The following is a 16217-nucleotide window of genomic DNA, read 5'->3' as shown; positions in this document are numbered from 1 at the left end:
AAAGCAGGAAAGATGTAAAATAGACACCCTGACATCACAGTTAAAAGAACTAGAGAAGCAAGAGGAAACAAATTCAAAAGCTAGCAGAAGACAAGAAATAACTAAGATCAGAACAGAACTGAAGGAGACAGAGACACAAAAAAACCCTTCAAAAAAATCAATGAATCCAGGAGCTGGTTTTTTGAAAAGATCAACAAAATAGATAGACCGTTAGCAAGACTAATAAAGAGGAAAAGAGAGAAGAATCAAATAGACGTTAAAAAAAAATGATAAAGGGGATATCACCACTGATCCCACAGAAATACAACCACCATCAGAGAATACTATAAATACCTCTATGCAAATAAACTATAAAATCTAGAAGAAATGGATAGATAAATTCCTGTACACATACACCCTCCCAAGACTAAACCAGGAAGAAGCAGAATCTCTGAATAGACAAGTAACAGGCTCTGAAATTGAGGCAATAATAAATAGCCTACCAACCAAAAGAGGTCCAGGACCAGATGGATTCACAGCCAAATTCTACCAGAAGTACAAAGAGGAGCTGGTACCATTCCTTCCGAAACTATTCCAAGCAATAGAAAAAGAGGGAATCCTCCCTAACTCATTTCATGAGGAGAGCATCATCCTGATACCAAAGCCTGGCAGAGACACAACAAAAAAAGAGAATTTTAGGCCAATATGCCCGATGAACATCGATGTGAAAATCCTCAGTAAAATACTGGCAAACCGAAATAGCAGCACATCGAAAAGCTTATCCATCACGATCAAGTTAACTTCATCCACGATCAAGTTAGGATGCAAGGCTGGTTCAACATATGCAATCAATGAACATAATCCATCACATAAACAGAACCAATGACAAAAACCACATGATTATCTCAACAGACGCAGAAAAGGCCTTTGACAAAACTCAACAGCCCTTCATGCTAAAAACTCTCAATAAACTAGGTATTGATGGAACGTATCTCAAAATAATAAGAGCTATTTATTACAAACCCACAGCCAAAATCATACTGAATGGGCAAAAACTGGAAGCATTCCCTTTGAAAACTGGTACAAGACAAGGATGCCCTCTCTCACCTCTCCTATTCAACATAGTATTGGAAGTTCTGGTCAGGGCAATCAGGCAAGAGAAAGCAATAAAGGTATTCAAATAGGAAGAGAGGAAGTCAAATTGTCTCTGTTTGCAAATGACATGATGGTATGTTTAGAAAACCCCATCGTCTCAGCCCAAAATCTCCTTAAGCTGATAAGCAACTTCAGCAAAGTCTCAGGATACAAAATCAATGTGCAAAAATCACAAGCATTCCCATACACCAATAACACACAACCAGAGAGCCAAATCATGAATGAACTCCCATTCACAATTGATACAAATAGAATAAAATACCTAGGAATTCAACTTACAAGGGATGTGAAGGACCTCTTCAAGGAGAACTACAAACCACTGCTCAACGAAATAAAAGAGGACACAAACAAATGGAAGAACATTCCATGCTCATGGATAGGAAGAATCAATATCATGAAAATGGCCACACCACCCAAAGTAATTTATAGACTCAATGCTATCCCCATAAAGCTACCACTGATTTTCTTCACAGAATTGGAAAAAACTGCTTTAAAGTTCATATGGAACCAAAAAAGAGCCCGCATTGCCAAGACAATCCTAAGCCAAAAGAACAAAGCTGGAGGCATCACACTACCTGACTTTGAACTATATTACAAGGCTACAGTAACCAAAACAGCATGGTACTGGTACCAAAACAGATATATAGACCAATGGAACAGAACGGAGGCCTCAGAAATAACACCACACATCTACAACCATCTGATCTTTGACAAACTTGACAAAAACAAGCAATGGGGAAAGGATTCCCTATTTATTAAATGGTGCTGGGAAAACTGGCTAGCCATATGTAGAAAGCTGAAACTGGATCCCTTCCTTACACCTTATACAAAAGTTAACTCAAGAGTGATTAATTACTTACATGTCAGACCTAAAACCATAAAAACCCTAGAAGAAAACCTAGGCAATACTATTCAGGACATAGGCATGGACAAAGACTTCATGACTAAAACACAAAAAGCAATGGCAACAAAAGCCAAAATCGACAAATGGGATCTAATTAAACTAAAGAGCTTCTGCACAGCAAAAGAAACTATCACAGTGTGAACAGGCAACCTACAGAATGGGAGAAAATTTTTGTAATCTATCCATCTGACAAAGGGTTAATATCCAGACTCTACAAAGACGTTAAACAAATTTACAAGAAAAAAAAAACCCCATCAAAAAGTGGGCAAAGGATATGAACAGATACTTCTCAAAAGAAGACATTTATTACGGCCAACAGACACATGAAGAAATGCTCATCATCACTGGTCATTAGAGAAATGTAAATCAAAACCACAATGAGATACCATCTCATGGCAGTTAGAATGGCGATCATTAAAAAGTCAGAAAACAACAGATGCTGGAGAGAATGTGGAGAAATAGGAATGCTTTTACACTGTTGGTGGGAGTGTGAATTAGTTCAACCATTGTGGAAGACAGTGTGGCAATTCTTCAAGGATCTAGAACTAGAAATACCATTTGACCCAGCAATCCCATTACTGGGTATATACCCAAAGGATTATAAATTATTCTACTATAAAGACACATGCACATGTATGTTTATTGCGGCACCATTCACAATAGCAAAGACTTGGAACCAACCCAAATATCCATCAATGATAGACTGGATAAAGAAAATGTGGCATATATACATCATGGAATACTATGCAGCCATAAAAATGGTATGAGTTCATGTCCTTTGCAAGGACATGGATGAAGCTGGAAACCATCATTCTCAGCAAACTAGCACAAGGACAGAAAACCAAACACCACATGTTCTCACTCATAAGTGGGAGTTGAACAATGAGAACATATGGATACAGGGAGGGGAACATCACACACTAGGGCCTGTTGGGGGGTGGGGCGGTGGGGCTCTGGGGGAGAAATAGCATTAGGAGAAATACATAATGTAAATGACAAGTTGATGGGTGCAGGAAACCAATATGGCACATGTATACATATGTAACAAACCCGCATATTGTGCACATGTACCCCAGAACCTAAAGTATAATAAAAAAAATTTGTTGACTTAATGATGGCCCAAAATCTTACAGGCTTTCTTCAATCTTTTTCATTGTTATTTCTTTTCTTCCCCTTTAGAGTGGGTAATTTCAAATGACCTATCTTCAAGTTCAGAAAGTCTTTGGCTTGACAAAGTCTGTTGTTGAAGCTCTCTATTGTATTTTTTATTTCATGTATTGAATTCTTCAGCTGTAGGAATTTTTTTTAATGATTCCTATCTCTGTCGAATTTCTCATTTATATCATAAATTGTTTTCCTGATTCTGTTGACTTGTCTCTATATATTTTTTCTTATATCTATTGAATTTCCTTCAAATAATTATTTTGCATTTATTTTCTAGCAGGTCATTGATTTTCTTTTCATTTGGTTCTGTTACTAGAGACCCATTATGTTCCTTTGGTGTTATCATATCTGGTTGCTTTTTGTGTTTCTTGTGAGCCTGCATTAATCTGTGCACCTGGTGGAACTAATCTTTCTTCCAGTCTTTCTTGTTTCCATAGAAAAAGACTTTCATTTGCAGTTGGGTTTTAGTGTGCCAGTTGGGAAGGGTGTGGTGACTTTTTCAATAGGTATAGTGGTATAGTTTCCATGCAGCATCTTCAGGTGCATTCAGGGCGAGCAGTAACTGTGGGTGCCTCAGTTACCTAGTCCATGGAAGTTTGTGGAAGTGGTGGTGGCGGCATAGGTTGCTAATATTCAGTGTTAAGGGCTTTTAGTGTCTTCCTTATTCTTATTTTCTCCACAATGGGAAGATATAGCCTAGGGAGATCACTCTTTGTGTCAAATCTGACATGGCCTACAAGAAGGCCTACTGGAGCACTGAGTTCCTGGTACAGGTGCTTAGAGTGGATGTGGGGCCAGGGTCCTAGGTTCAGGGTCTTGTGAACCTATTGTGGCACCTGGGTCTGAGGGTCTCTGGTAGGTTTGCATGTAGGTTGTCCACAGAGCCAGGGTCTGTGACTTTGGGTACCCCTTAGCAGCTTGGGTTCAGGTGGCTGAGTTGTAGCTATGATTCTGTCCCTGTAGGGCAAGGGCACAGCTCTGGCCTGACTCCAGAGAAGAAGGGTTGCCCCTGGATGTTTTGGCCTAGGGAGCAGGCTATCGTTGCTATCTAGGAACCTGAGCCAATAGGGCTTATTGGCAACCTAGGTCCCAGGGGATAAGGCGGTGTGTAGTAGTGACCCTAGACCCTGTGCTGGTGGGGCTTGGTAGAATCCCAGACTTTGTGCAGCCAGGTGCAGCAGCAATAAGTAATCCAGACTGGTGGGGCACAGCTGTCATTTGGGCCCTGGGGTGGGGGCAGTAAACAGCATAGCAATGACTGTACATCCTAGGAAGAGGTGTTTCTCAGCTGCTCAGACACTAGGGGGCTAGTCTAGCTTCAGGAAAGGAGAGTAGGAAGTTGTTTGACCTGTAGGATGAGGTGTCTCAGCTCAGCCACTCCTCCGTTTCCCTGGGTTGTGGGTACTACCTTGGCATAGTTCCAGATGCCCAGTTGCTCAGTTCAGCCAGGGCACCAGTTTCCTAGGGGGTGATGTGCTGCTTCAGCTCAGGCCTTGGGGACATGACTGTACTGGGTGGCTCTGGCACCTTTTCTCTGGGATAGACGGTGCTGCTTTAGCTTAGGTACTAGACTGCATGATTACTTTGGGCAGCAAAAGCAGCATTTCCTGGGATGCTGGGTGCTGCTTCAACTTAGGCTAGTATACGACTGAACTTAGGGAGGCATGATTGCTCTGAGCAGCCAAGATACTGTTTTCCTAGGAGGCAGTATATGGCTTTAGCTCTGGCTGAGGGGGATGCGAGGGGCGCTAGGTGGAGTAGCTCCACCTCTATTTGGCTCCACTGGGAAAGTTGTACAGCTGCTTGCATCTGAGTCTGTGGATGTCAGGCCGCAGTGTTGGGGTAGCACTGGGGATGAAGGGGTGCTGTGACTACTTGCTCCCAGAGCAAGAAAACTCTAGCCACAGTTCCAATTCCAACATGGTGTAAGTGCAGCAGCTGCACAGGCCACATAGGTCAGCGCACAGCGTTGGCTCCTTTCCTGGGGGGAGCATAGCTCTGTGGACTCCAGGAAGTTCTTCCAGCTGGGCTTCATGCTTGTGAGGACCGCAGGGTATCCCCGTCAGGTCTGTAGGTGTCCAAAGTGTTGATGGGGGTTGCTGGGATCCCCTGCTTAACTCCTTGCCAAGGGAGTTCTTCCTGGTTCCCAGCTGATCCTTCTGTTCTCTATGTGACCATCCTGAGTTTCTGTGTTCACCAGGGTTTCTCTTACTCCACTGATACACTCGGCTGCTCTTCTTCAGTTTTTTTTCCATTAAAATACAGTTATTTATTCATTGTTCTGGCTGTGTTTGTGAGGGGGATGGGCATGAGGGACTTATAGTTGGCTATCTTCTAGAACATGCTTTCCCCCTTTCCTGTCTCTTAATCACTGCCTAAGTTGTTAATATCAATAGGAGTTACTCCAGGTATGTTTCTAGCAAAGAAAGTTGATAACAAGGGCGGTATAGAGTGCTTTAATGGGATATTAAGGAAACACATGATAGAATGTCCTTGCATGGAAACATGGGGTCAATAATCCTATTTGATGAATTGCTAGGATTGTGTTCCTTCCTTTTTTTGTTTTTTTACCAGATGCTTTGGAAGTGTTTCTTATTGTGTATTGAAAATGAGAAGATTTTCACCTCCAACCTAAGTGACCAAGGAAATAAGGGAAACGTTTGTTCTAAACTGATGCTCTTCTGAATGCTTTGATATAAAAGGATGACATTTTATTTTCATTAATTTTTTTACATTTTATTTTTGTTACTTTTTTTAGAGGCAGGGTGTTGCTATGTTGCCCAGGCTGGTCTCAAACACTTGGCCTCATGCAATCCTCCTGCCTGAGCCTCCTGAGTATCAGAGATTACAGGCGAGTGCCACTGTGCCTAGCAAGGATGACATTTTCTGCACTGACACATAGAATGGCCACATCAGAGTCCAACAGTATGATTTACCAACAGCAGCCTTTAACACTGACTCCCACTTCCTGAAAGCAGCAAGCAATGGTAAAGGCAATGGCTGTGGCATCTATTCTGAAGAACAGTAATCAGTGGTGTGGGTAAGCTGCATCTTTTATGGTCAGAAAAGAGAGATAAGACTTACCACGTTTCAAGGAAATATATGTTTATGTTTTAAAGTGTCTGTTGTGTCAGTACTGATGTGGGGGTGATTTGGAAAGCTAAGAAACAAAAGAGACAAATAGCCAAGCATACTGATGACCCATACTGGCAGTCCCAATGACACTGCAGTGAGAGAAACGCAGTTGACTGATTTTTTGACCACTTCTCAATATCCTTTGCTGACAGGAAATGGGCACCATCCGGAACAACATATCAAGCATCAGTCTGATTATAGAGTACCATCTCATCTTTGTTGTCAGAACAGACGATTGCCACAATGTCTGTTTTAAAGAAGAGATGGTGGATGTTACAATAAGAAATAAATGAAAGGATTCATAAGAGATCTGCAAAGTCAAAGGGAAGCCTTCTTTCTCTCTCTCTTATAATAATGTGAATTATTTCCTTAATTAAGTAAATATGAAGATAGTAAATTCAGTATTACTGGTTTGACTGTCTAAATCTAAGCTTTATGACTCTGACTTCTGACTTGATCAGAATACTTTTTGTTCATGGATAATTTTTATTTCTTTTTCCACTTAATTTCAAATTTGATTACCACTGTGATTATTAAAAAAAATCTAGTTAAATTTTTCATGAAATTTTAAGGAGATTGTTTCATATCCCAGTCCACAAAGTTCTTAGCATTTAAACAGTCAATGTTCAGACTATTGAAAACCTAGATTTTCTTTTTTTTTTGAGACGGAGTCTCGCTCTGTCGCCCAGGCTGGAGTGCAGTGGCCGGATCTCAGCTCACTGCAAGCTCCGCCTCCCGGGTTCCCGCCATTCTCCTGCCTCAGCCTCCAGAGTAGCTGGGACTACAGGCGCCGCCAGCATGCCCGGCTAATGTTTTTTGCATTTTTAGTAGAGACGGGGTTTCACCGTGTTAGCCAGGATGGTCTCGATCTCCTGACCTCGTGATCCGCCGTTCTCGGCCTCCCAAAGTGCTGGGATTACAGGCTTGAGCCACCGCGCCCGGCCTTAGATTTTCTTAAGGTTTTTATCCTATGTATTCTCAGAGTAATATTTTTTTTTAACATTTTATGTTTTTATTTTTATTTTGAGATGAAGTTTTGCTCTTGTTTCCCAGGCTGGAGTGCAATGGCACGATCTTGGCTCACTGCAACCTCCGCCTCCCGGGTTCAAGCGATTCTCCTGCCTCAGCCTCCTGAATAGCCGGGATTACAGGCACCCACTATCACGCCCAGCTAATTTTTTCTACTTTTAGTAGAGACGGGGTTTCACCATGTTGGCCAGGCTGGTCTCAAACTCCTGACTTCAGGTGATCCACCTGCTTTGGCCTCCCAAAGTGCTGGGATTACAGGCGCGAGCCATTGAGACTGGCCTAATATTTTATCTGTTATGTTTTTTGTTCTTCCTGTCAACTAATCATGGCATTTTGCCATATTTGAATTTACTTTGGAACTCTTGGAAAGTAATGGTTTGGTACTGTAGTTTATATTGCTAAGAACATTATTCATTAGTCACACAGAAAGTGTATAACATAATTAGTTGAGTAGTAGTAAATCACATTGAAGTTAGTGTTGGTGGAGAAGGAGACCTAATTTCCAAGTGACTTTTACCATGGCATATTTCTCAGCCTTAGCAGTTCTCTTCCAAACAATATGGTTATCGTTTCCCTGCTGAATTATCAGGATCTCTTTCCAGTCCTTTGTCTTCTTCTGAATTGTTTAAAATTTATCGTTGAAGTCACCGAAAAAGTGAGCAGGTTAATTGCTATCCCTGTGAGTTTGCGTGGGGAAAAGAAAATTCTCCCTTGTTCCAGACAGGTCTAGTGTTAGGGTAGAGCCAGATATATCCTATTAACTGTGTTGTCCTTAAGCATCACTCGAGTTTTTAAGCCGTGCTCTCTGGACTTGTATATGGACTTCTATCTGGAGAAAATGATTCACTTTAGAAGTCATGAAGGAAGAGAATAAAAGGGATCCTTTCCCCTACATTTTCTAGTACACAGGGGAGAATATAATCACATTTTCCATCAAAACAAATAGAAAACTCTAGATGTTTATTTTGGACAGTTAGGAAATTATATCGCTGTTACCAGGCTTCCATTTTGGTTTCTGGTCATTAGAAAGCATTACCCTTGCTTTGATGATGGTTGGCCGAGGATCCAAGATGCCCTGCATTTTCCTCAGTGCAGGCACAACAAAGAGATTGCAGGTGACGACAGCCGATACAGGATTCCCTGAAAGTCAACCAAGCAGTTATTTATAATACACTGTGTAACAATTTGCCAAATAGTTATGTCTGTCTATATCTTCGGGTATCAGAATGTGACGGAAGTGACTAGGCACAATTTTTCCTCTTCTGAATCACCTTGAATCCAACTAGAACAGAGGTATAGTCAACTAAATGCCACAGGGGGTATAAACATTTGCGTCTTTCAGTAAAATGGAGAATTCTGCTGCCTAGAAGCTGTTTAACACCATTTGTTTTTGCTTTCCTGAGCCAGTTGAAAGCCATTACTAATCTTATTATCAAGATTACTCATTACTAATCTTGTTTTAAAGCCGTTTACAAGTTTTATATATCTATTTGCTATTTTTTAAGCATTTAAAAATTACTATAGTATTACAAGCTTGGTACCCAAACTGAGAAAATATAAACATCAGGAAACTTATTTATAACCTTCTCTACCTAGATATTCCTTTAAATTAAAAAAAAAAAAAAAAAAAACCAAACAAATGATTTAAGATGTGTGTTAAGGACCTGAAGATGAATACTGTTATGGATTGAATTCACATGATAAAGCTATAACTCGGCCGGGCGCGGTGGCTCAAGCCTGTAATCCCAGCACTTTGGGAGGCCGAGACGGGTGGATCACGAGGTCAGGAGATCGAGACCATCCTGGCTAACACGGTGAAACCCCGTCTCTACTAAAAAACATACAAAAAACTAGCCAGGCGAGGTGGCGGGCGCCTGTAGTCCCAGCTACTCGGGAGGCTGAGGCAGGAGAATGACGTAAACCCAGGAGGCGGAGCTTGCAGTGAGCTGAGATCCGGCCACTGCACTCCAGCCTGGGCGACAGAGCGAGACTCCTTCTAAAAAAAAAAAAAAAAAAAAAAAAAAAAGCTATACCTCCAATATGATTGACTGTATTTGGAGATAGGGCCTTTAAGGAGGTAATTAAGGTAAATAAGGTCATAAAGGTGTGGCTGTAATCCAATAGGACTGATGTCCTTATAAAAAGAGGAAGAGACACCAGGAGTCTATATACATACAGGAAAGATCATGTGAAGACACGGTGAAAAGGTTGCTGTCTACAAGCCAGGAAGAGAAGCCTCACCAGAAGCCAACCTTGCTGGCACCTTGATTTTGGACTTCCAGCCTCCAGAACTGTAATAAAATATATTTCTGTTGTTTAAGCTACCCAGTCTGGGCCAGGCGCAGTGGCTCATGCCTGTAATCCCAGCACTTTGGGAGGCCACGGTGGTTGGATCACAAGGTAGGAGACCGAGATCATCCTGGCTAACACTGTGAAACCCCGTTTCCACTAAAAATAAAAAAATTAGTCGGGCGTGGTGGTGGGCACCTGTAGTCCCAGCTACTCGGGAGGCTGAGGCAGGAGAATGGCGTGAACCTGGGAGGTGGAGCTTGCAGTGAGCAGAGATTGTGCCACTGCACTCCAGCCTGGGCGACAGAGTGAGACTCTGTCTCAAAAAAAAAAAAAAAAAAAAAAAGCTACCCAGTCTGTGGTATTCTGTCATGGCAGCCTGAGCAGACTAATACAAATACCAAATTCTTTTAAAGTTATGAGAAGAATTTAAGGAATTCAACTATATCTCTCCCAGAAGAAATCTAGGTGTGTCATACACTTCAAAGGAGGAAGGGTGGGCTGTGAAGAAGCAACCACCTGGGCTGTAAATAACAGATTTGATTTCTTGTGTGGCATTATTATCTAACCAAGCTGTGAGATCTTGGCAAGTTCCAAAGTTTTTTGAGTCTGACTTTACTCATCTATGAAATGAAAGGTTTGGATTACATGATTCTCAACATCTCTTCTGGTTCTAAAATTCCAATTGTTTTAATACTTTTATACAGTTCTATGTAAGTATGAATGTATCACCTGGAGTGGGGAATGGGCTACTAGATTTTTAGGTTCCCTTGGCCTGGCTAAACACTGCTTATTACATCATCAAGTCAAAAGGCAATGGTCAGTTTAGCCTATTATTAGCTATAATCATACCTCCAATTCTCTTCTACCTACAAAAGTGCTTAAGAATAGATTTTTTAAGGTGCAAAAAGTGACAAGTGATACTAATAATTTCAATGGAAAAATGAATTGTCCACAGAACAGCAGACTCTTAAATAAAAGAATCAATTACTTTCCCTTGCTTCAAAATACAAGCAGATAGAATATTTTTTTCTGGAAAAGCAAAACAAAAACCCAAACAAATAAAAAAGCCATTGTTCATCAAGGATTATAAAATCCTTACAATACTACTACTTTATAACATTACTGTATAAAAAATGAAGCGCTCCAATTATTTTAGAGGCGGGGTTTTGCTATGTATGAAAAAGGATTGGAAGGACTGATATCAAAAACTTGTAATAGTGGTTTATCTATATGTGTGTGTTGGGGGATTATGGTTAACACTTTTTTATGCTTATCTGTATTTTCTGATTTTTACAACAGTGAGCATCACTCTAGCAATGTTAAAAATGTCAAATAAAGCAAGTAAATATACACAACTTTGATTTAAAACTTGTCAAGATTAGGGATGGCTTTAAATGCATGGCCTGCAGGAAAGCAGAGATACAGTTTTGAAATGGAAAATCCTTGTAAAGCTGCGCATGGTGGCTCATGCCTGTAATCCCAAAACTTTGGGAGGCTGAGGCAGGTGGATGGCTTGAGCTCAGAAGTTGAGACCAGCCTGGGCAACATAGCGAAATTCCGTCTCTACAAAAAATACAAAAATTAGCCAGGGGTAATAGCAAGCGCCTATAGTTCCAGCTACCTGGGAGGCTGAGGTGGGAGAATGGCTTGAGCCTAGGAGACAGAGGTTGTAGTGAGATGAGATCGCGCTGCTGCACTCTAGCCTAGGCGACAGAGCCAGACCTTGTCTCAAAAAAACTCGCAAAAACAAACAAACAACAACAACAACAAAAACATCAAGAGAAGCAAGAAAATCCTTGTAAACGGAACCACTTTGCACATTTTACAATCTGAACATGTGAGTTTCCACTGCCCTCTGTTGGTTCACTCAGGCTGAGCAGATAAGGTTTCAAATTAAAAGCAGGAATTTGAAAATAGGTTTTAATTTTATAACATCTTTGGTATAATGGTGAAATAGGCTCCCACAGTAACATACTTTGTTATAATATCACTGATGGTCTGTAGGTTAAGTCATATCTTCTGCAGACAAAAGAGGCCCTTCCAGGCCAAATGAAGCTAGGAAAAGGAGCACATTTCTTTATACAATGGCTATCAGAGCATCCAAGGAATTACGAAAGGTCCTAAGGAGTTTCATGTTACAGATACATTCTGAGGACTATTTTACTTAAATGTACTCTCTCTGAAAATTTTCTATATGATAGAAATCTAATCTCTTTAATGCTTATAGATAGGGGCTTAAAATGTTTTTAAAGTTTAACATTTTTCTGCCTGCTTCCATTTCTTTACATTTCCATTTTGAGATTTACTTCACATAAAAAACAAATAAATATCCCAAAGCCATAAGATTTGTAAATCTCAAATAAATAAGTTATTTTCTAAAGGAATCTGTGCCAAAAAATAGAGAACTGAACGGAATGATCAGAGGATAATTTTAAAGTTAAAAAAAAATAGATGCATAAAACTTTTAGACTCTTTAAAAATTTATCAAGATTCATCATGACTTTAAATATATAACCCCAAATCACTAAAAATTTGAATTTGAAAATCCATGTGAACTGAACCCACTTTGCTCTTTCTATAATCTGAACATGTAAGTTTCTGCTCACATTGGGGCAAGCGTGGGAATGGGGAAGTTGTAGAAAGATGATGAGTGGGATTTGGCTGAGAAGCACTAGTAACAGTAGTAGCCTGACCTTTCCTCTTCCCCTTCCCCTCAACCAGCCCAAATCTGGCAAGGACCAGAGGCAGCTTTGTATTTTGTGATTTGGTATTGGCATGGGTGACTCAAGGCACTTTGGCCTCTAGAGCACAATACTTCTGGTTATGAGAGGTATTAGGCTGCTAACTTCAACCAGTTTCCTACAAGGAAAAAGCAGGTGCCCCAGAAAGATCCAGTGACAGCTAACACTTGATTATCATCTCAGGATTTGGAATGTGCTTTGATATATATTATCTAATCTGATTTTACACCAACCCTATGAAGTAGATATTAGTCTTATTTTGCAGGTGAAGAAACTTCCTAGAGAGGTTAAGTGATTGGTCGTTTAGAAAATCTGAGACTTGAGCCCAGGTCTTTCAGATTTCAAACTAGGTGGTCTAATAGGGTACTGGTCACAAGAGAAGTCCAAAACATTTTGGCTATTTTTCCAGAAAAAGCAAAGGAAACATTTTTTATTCTTACCAGGTAGTGCAAAGATTATTTTTCTTACACCATCAATATCCAAAGTTGCAAATGTTGTTGGCAAGCTAGAAGAAAAAGTCACTTGTTAGTGATTGCTAAGCAATATGATGAATACATTAAGTACTCCAGTGTTTTTGTAATCCATACACTTATCATATAGAAAATACTTTTCTGTTGACTCGCCTTTACATCTTTATACTCTGAAGTATTCTATACACACTTAAATAAGTTTGTTTTTAGTATTTCCTGTTTTCAAGTAACCACACTTTCTGGTTTACAAAAAATTACTTACTTTTTTTTTTTTTTTCTTGCCAGTGCCATAGAAATGGACTCCAAATCTTGGAGTTTCCAAGTTTTCCCACCCCTCTAGTTAATAATGTTTATACTACTTTTGCTGGCAATTTACAATAATCATTCTTAAAAGCAGAAGACTGGCCGGGCATGGTGGCTCACACCTGTAATCCCAACACTTTGGGAGGCTGAGGCGGGTGGATCACTTGAGGTCAGGAGTTTGAGATGAGCTTGGGCAACATGGTGAAACCCTATCTCCACTAAAAATACAAAAATTAGCCAGGCGTAGTGGTGTGTACCTGTAATCCCAGCTACTCGGGAGGCTGAGGCAGGAGAATCGCTTGAACCTGGGAGGCAGAGGTTGCAGTGAGCTGAGATGGCCACTGCACTCCAGCCTGGGCGACAGAGCAAGACTCCATCTCAAAAAAAAAAAAAAAAAAAAAAAAAAAGAAAAAGCAGAAGACCGGAAGACTACCTGATAATATGTCTATCAGATAGTTGCCTATTGTTCAAAATGAGTATTTTTTTTAAACTTTTTCTTTCAATCGTGCTTCTTCTGTATTAGCCTTTTAAAACTATCTTTAGCATAGACATAAACACTTCCCTATTATCAAGACATTATTTTTGAAATATCAAAATAAAATATCATGACTAGAACAAAATTAATAGTAATTTTTTTTTGGAGATGGAGTTTCACTGGAGTGAAATGGTGCGATCTCGGCTCACTGCAACCTCTGGCCTTCCGGGTTCAAGTGATTCTCCTGCCTCAGCCTCCTGAGCAGCTGGGATTATAGGCATGTGCCACCACCTCGCCCAGCTAATTTTGTATTTTTAGTGGAGACGGGATTTCTCCATGCTGGTCAGGCTGGTCTTGAACCCCTGACCTCAGGTGATCCACCCACCTCGGCCTCCCAAAGTGCTGGGATTACAGGTGTGAGCCACTGCGCCCGGCCAAAATTAGTAGTAATTTAAAAATATTCTCAAATTATACTTCCTCAAGATTTTGACATGAACTCTTATCATGGGAGGTTGGGTGGAAGGAGTGAGTGGCATATGAGAATAGTGTTTTTTTCCTATTCATTACCTTTTATATAGAATTTTAGCTAAAAAATCTCATTATATTAATGAACATTAAGCAATGCAGAATTCTGATGAAATATTAACCTTTTCAGCACTTAAATTGTTTTATTTTTACTATTTTTGGAGGTTGATCTTTTAAAAATAGATCCCTCACTCATTACCTTTGGCAATAATACAGCGACACTGACTTTTTTTTGATGATTTATAGCCATCATTATTAATGTGTTCTACTCTGCTGTAATACAGTGATGTTAGGTCACAAGAGAACTATGCGTTGTTTTCACCCCAACCATAACCCCACATTGCTATGTTTCTATAGTTCTTGTTTCTTGTTTCGGTTTTTTTATTTCTTCCCAATTTTTTTTTTTTTTTCCCTGTGGCACCTTGTAATGCAAAACTGCTATCATCTTGACCATTAAAGCTGGTTTTAGGTTTGAGAACCAGAGAATGATAGCAATAGTTATATTGTTAGAATGAAAATAATAACAGTAATAATAAAAATATCTATTTTTATTTATTTATTTTTTGAGACAAGGTCTTGATCTGTCACCCATGCTGGAGTGCAGTGGCTTAATCATGGCTCACTGCAGTCTCCATCTCCTGGGCTGAAGCAATCCTCCAGCCTCAGTCTTCCAAGTAGGTAGGACTACAGGCATGCACCACCATGTCCAGCTAATTTTTAAATTTTTAATACAGATGAGGTCTCGCTATGTGCCCAGGCTGGTCTGGAACTCCTGAGCTCAAGTGATCCACAGGTTTGGGCCACTGGGCCTGGCTAAAATATCTGTTTTTTAAGTAACATCTATGCATCGCATTCATTATTTCATTTAAGTCTTACAACAAGCTTATGAGGTAACAATTATTATCCCATTTTATATGGAAACTGAGATTCAGAGAGATTAGGGAATGTGGTCCAAGTCACTCAGCTACTAAGTGGGGGAACACAAATTTGAACCAAGGTTGTTCTAACTTTAGCTTATATGTGGATAAAGATCTCACAGGATGGTTATGTAGTGTTAGTCCAGTTAGATCTCTGGACATCTATTTTGGGAGGCCTTTTTTTTTTTTTAGACGGAGTCTCGCTCTGTTGCCCAGGCTGGAGTGCAGTAGCGTGATCTGGCTCACTGCAAGCTCCACCTCCCAGGTTCACACCATTCTCCTGGCCCAGCCTCCTGAGTAGCTGGGACTACAGGCGCCAGCCACCACGCCCAGCTAATTTTTTGTACTTTTAGTAGAGACGGGGTTTCACTGTATTAGCCAAGATGGTCTTGATCTCCTGACCTCATGATCCGCCCGCCTCCGCCTCCCAAAGCACTGGCATTACAGGCATGAGCCACCGCACCCAGCCCACTCTGAGGCTTTTCTTTTGCATACTTTCTGATTCTTTGCTGTGTTTTAGAAAACTGAGATTAGATTTTGATACTGATTTATGGATAGGTTATTTGGCAATGATTATGGTGTGATGCAAATAATTTCAAAGATTTGTTCTTAATAACAGCTATGCTCATTGTAGATGACCCAATGAAAACAGTGATTGGTAGATCTGGTTGCTAATACTCCGAATGCTTTTCTGAGTATCTTTGCCTCTAAAATGAAAGAGCTTAATTGCATTCTGAAAGCACTGTTATGTGGAAATAGCAAAGCCAAATTGTATTTGTGTGTTTTACATTTCTTCTGTTCTAATATTAAGTAGCAATTACCTTTAAGTTCTTATTACCTTTAGAAAAGCATACAATTCTGGTGAACTAAAAGAAGCCCATTTAAACTTCGAAACTACTTTATTTTAGCAAACCCACAGATAATAAGAATGAGGAGACAATGTATTAACACCTTCTTTCTTCCACTGTATTTAAAGCCCATTTAAATTATAGGGCCAATTTAAGCAATCTTTTGCATCTTGCAAGTAGGTAATGTAATTTCTATAAAGGTACTCATTAAAAAAGGATTCCATTACAAAAATATTTTGTTATTATGCATTGCTATCATAAATGTCCTATTGCTAAACTG

At 40.1% G+C, this 16217-nt stretch overlaps 1 protein-coding gene across 30 annotated transcripts in view; it reads right to left on the bottom strand.

The window, feature by feature from the left end:
• The window catches only part of GPHN (gephyrin), a 734546-nt gene that overhangs the window by 4619 nt on the left and 713710 nt on the right, over positions 1 to 16217 (bottom strand). For 29 of the 30 annotated variants that reach the window (XM_077938281.1, XM_077938262.1, XM_028850392.2 and 26 more), the window contains 2 exon segments: positions 12840 to 12904; positions 8403 to 8506 (listed from right to left, as the gene is read on the bottom strand). In XM_077938281.1, the coding sequence (XP_077794407.1) occupies positions 8403 to 8506; positions 12840 to 12904 (169 nt within the window). 30 annotated transcript variants of the gene reach the window in all.

The sequence above is a fragment of the Macaca mulatta genome, chromosome 7 (genome assembly GCF_049350105.2).
Source record: "Macaca mulatta isolate MMU2019108-1 chromosome 7, T2T-MMU8v2.0, whole genome shotgun sequence".
Classification (NCBI taxonomy): Eukaryota; Metazoa; Chordata; class Mammalia; order Primates; family Cercopithecidae; genus Macaca; species Macaca mulatta.
Note: the sequence above shows the minus strand (reverse complement) of the source record. Positions and strands in the feature narration are given on the sequence as shown.